Raw genomic sequence first — 6,000 nt, forward strand, 5'->3', positions numbered from 1 at the left:
TAAACACTTAGCCAGCCAGAGACATCACACCCTATCTTACACACCACTAAGTAAGGAGAAAGAGCCAAAGAGAAATGAGCTTTCAGGCCATCTCTTGAAGGCCAGTCCTACCTCTTGACTGACTATGCTTAATCTCCTAGAAGGAAGATCAGGAAAACAATTGTTTTGCTGGAAGATAAAAGAACTTGGAATTATATCCCAGTTCCATAGCCCAGTCTAACCAAATCAAATAAAGGAATAGAAGCAACAATCAGGGGTCCCCACCCCTCTATTGTAATGTAATCAGTCTGGGTCAGCCATTTTAAAAGCTTTTTTATTCCTGTGTGGTATGAAATGGCTTGAGAACTTTGTTTTTCCCTTGAATGAGACATTTCTTATAAATAAATCAGGACTGATAGCTTTCCAGCTTATTTTTTAAACTTTTTATTTCTGTGTATTCTTTTGAAATGCTTACATTTTCTATTAAAAAAAAATAGAGCTTAACATGCAACCCCTCATTTGAAAAAGAAGTAATTCTAACATATGCTATCTGTTTCACAGGTTGTAGGTCATAAAGAAGGTCTGGATGTTATGGAGAGAGCTGATCCTTTATTCCTTTTAATTGGACTTCCTACTATTCCTGTCATGCTGATATTAGGCAAGATGATTCGCTGGGAGGACTATGTGCTTAGACTGTGGCGCAAATACTCGAATAAACTTCAAATTTTAAATAGTATATTTCCAGGTAAGGCCCTGAACTGTGGTTGTAAAGTGCATACCAAATTGATCTTATAGAAGAACATGCTTTTTTAGCCATGTTTGAAGATATTCTAACTCTTCTGATTTATTAGCACTAATGTACTACGTTTTTTTCCTCTAGGGATTGGTTGTCCTGTTCCTCGAATTCCAGCAGAGGCTAATCCTTTAGCAGATCATGTCTCTGCTACTCGAATCTTGTGTGGAGCCCTTGTCTTTCCTACTATTGCGACAATAGTTGGTAAATTGATGTTCAGTAGTGTTAACTCTAATTTACAAAGGACAATCTTGGTAAGATGGCTTTAATATTACTTATATTACCTTGCAAAAGAGAATGAAGTGTATTTGTTTTTAAAAGGTGGGGAACTGTATAAATATTCAGTCTGTGGCTCCTACGCATTAAGCCTCTATTTGAGCCTCACTATCATTCAATAGCTTGAGTGGAAATAAAAATACGAGAAACCACTGCAGCAGTTCTGGCCTTTTGGAACTATATTGTAGGCGCTTTCTCTCTTGGCGTATGTGTGAATCATCACACCTGCCCCTCTTGCCAGTGGGATTACAGTGCAGAGCTTTTGCTTTACAATCAGACCACCTGGTTCAAATTCCATCACAGAAATTGTCTTGCTGTGAAATCTAAATCAAATGTCTGGACTTTTTGTTCCTGTAGTATGGTGATGGTAATGATGGTAATAATCAGGATTATTGTGAGGATTGTATAAGTACTAGCATATAGTAAGCACTCATGTTGTTTGCTATTATTGTTATTTCCACTTCTCCCCTCTGGTGGCATGTAACCTGCATGGACCTTGGGGGACTGAACAAAGGGGGCAAACGTGGGAATAAAAGACAAAGACAAGAGAGTATATTTGGAAGAAGGGGTCGGGGGCACCTTGTCTCTAGTGGACAAGGGCCCTGAAATTTACACAGCCTCCATATGAGGCAAAAGAGATAGGAGAAGCAGGGATGATTGTTGGGTAATTGTCAGTCAGCAGTTTGGTTCACAGCAGGCTTGCAAGACTGCATCCTTCGAACAGTAGGCACTAGATTTCCCAGTAGATAACTTCAAGGAACCCTGTGCCAGGGAGTGATGGCCCTCAGCAAACACTTTGGTGAGGTTTGCTCACATCCTGCATTCACGATAAACAGTTTGCTGTTTGGTTATATAGCCTCCAGTGCAGTGCTGAGTTGGTCACGATCCCTTTGGCCTTTCTTGCTCCCAAGAGTGGCAGTCTGCACATAGTGCCCTAGCATTCTTCTTTCTATATCAGAGTATATGTAAAACTACATGGAAGAAAGACTAGTCAGAAAGGATAATGGAGAAGGCATCTCTGTCCTCTGTTACCTGTGGTAACAGCTTATAGTCTGTCTCTCTCCCTATCTCATCTTCTAGTAGAAAAGGACAACTGTTTCATTTGCAGTCATCTGAATTAGTTTAGCATCAAAGCCTATGTCTTTTGTGATCTAAATAAAATTGCTGTTATTATTGTTTCTCTAAATTTGCATTATAAAAAGCTAATTTTCCTCTTTATTTTAGGGTGGAATTGCTTTTGTTGCCATAAAAGGAGCATTTAAAGTTTACTTCAAACAGCAGCAATATTTACGACAGGCACACCGCAAAATTCTGAATTATCCAGAACAAGAAGAAGCATAAAACTGACTTCTGGTTGTTCTGCAGTTCTCTCATCCTTATGAATCTGTTGTGTTGTTTTGATTCCATCATTAATGCTCTTGTGGAGACTTGTGATAAGCTGCTGCTCCTATATTTTTTAAGGAATATAATAAAGCACTTAGGGCAGGGGAAATCATCTCGGTAATCACGGAACCTAAGGATGTGATTTGTTTTCATTGTTTGTATGTACTACTTTTATGGCAGTCATATGAACCATTATCTTAGCATGGTAAACCTAGGTTTTGTTCATATTTTCTCCAGACAGAAATGCAAAGATCAAACCGTGCAAATATTTAAAAAATGCACATGCTGTTTTATTCAAATGCCTCTTTTGTACATGTTCATGTTTAGTGTTTTCTCAGAATCAGCAACTCAATTAAGGTACTATGAGGATTTTTCTCACTGACATAATGTGATTACATACTAAATAAGAGGACATGTTAATATGAGGAAATGTAAATTAAATTAGTTATAAATAACCAAAAATGTATGTAAAGATTCAAATGATTATCTGAATAAATGAGATTTTGTGTTGTTTTCTTTAACCCATATGATGTCCTCCAAAATGTGTAGGGTAAAAATTCACAGGGCTTCCAGATCACTTTTTCACTATTAAATTTTATTTGCATAATGTTGACATCTCATACTTCATGAAGTAATTTTGACTCATGCAGTCGTGTATGTGTGTGTGTGTGTTTCAGTGTTTCATCAGGTCCTTCCATCTCTGGGAGTTTTTTCAACCCATATTTCTAGAAATTACAGCTGCCAGTTTATGGTAGTTTGAGCAGAGAATGATTTGCAAAAATAAAAATAAAGTTATTTTACTCTCCTCTTTCATTGATTCAGTTATTGAGATATTCGCTGATCACCTCCTATTTGCCAGGCACTGTGCAGAGTGCTATAGGATATGAACAAGACAGGCTTGGTCCAAGCTCTTACAGAGTTGATAGTCTAGTTTCAGCACATAGAAAACCAGCAGTGAATAAACCAAGGTGAGGCCTTGAGCTCTTTGTTTTTATATTAATGAGGAGAAAAGTATGAAAACAAGAAGTCTTAAGTAAATATTGAGGTCATTGTTTTTGGCTTAAGTTTATTATAGAAAACCAACACTAATGTTTTTAGATTTTAATTGTCATATTGATGAGGCTAGCACCTTAATCACTTTTTAGTTTTGTATTCATTTTTAAAAGCAATTATTTAAGCCATTTTCAATAGATGGGCCATTTTAATGTTCAGCAACCTGAATGGTTATTTTTGTTAATTAAAATTAAATTTTAAGAGATATTTTCAAAACCCTATTTATTTTCTTGTTCACAGTAATGCATGACAATAATAAATGCTTCCCCTTACTGATAAGTGGCCACTTTAGGAGTGTAGCAAATATAGATTGAGCTATGTTAGTTTGCAATAATATATGTTAACTTTAGTAAAGACTGGTTTCTATAGTATGAATGTCTTAATTTTGAGTTACATGATGTTTATTTGAATGACTGTTGAACATTCAAATTTTTATTTGGAGATGAAGAGAAGATCTGACTAACAGCCTTCTTAAGAACACGACTACAGTTCTGAAGGGGAATATAAAATCTATGATTATATATTTTAAAAACTTAGATTATAGGCTGTAAATATAAAATATATTGGCTTTTCTTTCATTTTCAATGTGAAAAGATATATTAAATGGGCATATCTTGCATAATTTTGTTATATAGAACAGTTTTTGGACAGCCTTTACTAAAGTTATGCAAACACAGTTCCCCATTTACTATTTTAATGCCCTTGACAGGGAGTAGCTGCTTGGGTTAATAGGTATTCGGGTTCATGAAAGGCGGGGAACAACTCTAATCCTTTTGGGGCAGGAGGGAGGGTTTTTTTACAGTTATGGGGAGGGAACTGCAAGTGCCTGAGGACCAGAGTGGCCTCTAGCCCTGGAATTGAACACTTTTAAACCTAAAGAGCCTTATTATTGTTAGCTCAAGAAACACCACGTGCCAGTCTTTGCAGGAAGGTGACCTGCCTGACCATGAAGCAACAAAAGAGCACAGGCAGACTTAAAGTTGAATAGACCTGGGTTCAAATCATAGTTCAGCTTTCAATGACTATATGTATGATTTTGGCTAAAGGATTTGGCTTTCTCTCAACTGCAGTTTTCTTAATCTTTGAAATGCAAGTAATGTTTATCTCAGAAGACTATTTCTAGGATTAGCTGAGAGATAAAAGGAATAGCGGCACTTTAGGCTCAAAATCGCCCCTACAGAGCAGTAGTTGTTTCTTAATTGCTAAGTAATCTGTTTGCACTCTAGAAAAAGTAAGTGAAGAGGTAAAAGAAAGGCATTAGGGGACAAATGAAAGAGACGATGTAGATTTTTGGGATGGGTGGGTATATTTTATTTTCCAGTTTATTTTCATATTTCTTTACTGTGTTATTTCTAGAAACTTTAATGTTTTAAACCTCTTTTATAAAATTCAATGATGATTAATAGAATTATTTTCTTTTCAAAAGTTAACTTATCTCCAGAGTGGCTGAAAATATTGTTTATCATTACATGATTATGAAATGACTGTGAAGAATATAAAATTAAACTTAGTGACTTAATTAGTCACTGCCTTGCTAACTTTGCTGTAATTTTTTTTAAAACGTCTTGTTTTTAATATAGCAAACTATCTCAATACTGGCTGGATTAGGTTAAATAAAGAATTTTTATGTTCTCTAGGTGTACTTTTTTAAATCTCAAAACATTCTGTACATACATAATTTTTTAAATCACAGTTATCGAGATACTAATTTATATAAGTAAAAGTAATCTGAATTTTTTAAAAACTGTATGGAGGAATTTGTCCTAATTTTGTAAACAGGCTAGCCTGTATTCTAAGTATGTTCTAATGACTAAACTATATCCCCGCTCACCCACCCTCAAGATCTCTTGCACTGAGTGTAATTAAGCAACTAGACAAGATCTATGGTTGGTTTCATGCCGTGGTATCTTAAAGTGTATTCTAGTGAGTTGGGAACACAAACAGCTTCTGAGATATTAAGAACTTAAATTTCTGAGAATCTTCTAGAATGAGTTAAATCTTTCCTTGCATCCATTGGGGATTATATTGGTTCTAAGTAATTTCATTACCCCATCTGAGAGACAGATGCTAAGAGGAGAAAGGGCATAGAATTGAACAGTCCTGGATGCGTATGCTAGCTGACACTTGGTTAACTGTAGGGCAAGTTACTTTACCTCTCAAACCTTCAGTGTCCTTATCAGTAAAATGAAGATTATAAAGTCCATCTCCTGGGTTATTGTGAGGATTGAGGTAAAATTCTAGGACAGTTTGATACATAAGGAAACTAAATCTCAATTTAAGTGCATAGTAGAGGTTTTGCCAACAGCCTTTTTTGGTCCACTGGAATCAAGGTTGCTATTTCCGTGCTACCTGCCACCCAACATGGCCATTAGAAATGGTAAGAGTGATGGAATGTCTTGTTTAATTGCCTTCCCAAAGCAAGGATCCTGAGCAAGGAGAATAAAGGAGGGGTTTGCATCTGAATACCCGCAGAAGCCTTGTGGACAAGCAGCAGAGGCTGGACCATCATTGTCGTC

The 6,000-nt window shown here is 36.2% G+C and overlaps 1 protein-coding gene across 1 annotated transcript in view; it reads left to right on the plus strand.

The window, feature by feature from the left end:
- The window catches only part of MARCHF5 (membrane associated ring-CH-type finger 5), a 63,286-nt gene extending 58,170 nt beyond the window's left edge, over positions 1–5,116 (plus strand). The window contains exons 4-6 of the mRNA XM_033224409.1: positions 541–724; positions 860–1,026; positions 2,273–5,116. Of these exons, the coding sequence (XP_033080300.1) occupies positions 541–724; positions 860–1,026; positions 2,273–2,389 (468 nt within the window). The 3' untranslated portion in view covers positions 2,390–5,116. The remainder of the gene's footprint in view (positions 1–540; positions 725–859; positions 1,027–2,272) is intronic.
- Positions 5,117–6,000: the final 884 nt, after the last annotated feature.

The sequence above is a fragment of the Trachypithecus francoisi genome, unplaced genomic scaffold (genome assembly GCF_009764315.1).
Source record: "Trachypithecus francoisi isolate TF-2019V2 unplaced genomic scaffold, Tfra_2.0 Contig01436, whole genome shotgun sequence".
Lineage (NCBI taxonomy): Eukaryota > Metazoa > Chordata > Mammalia > Primates > Cercopithecidae > Trachypithecus > Trachypithecus francoisi.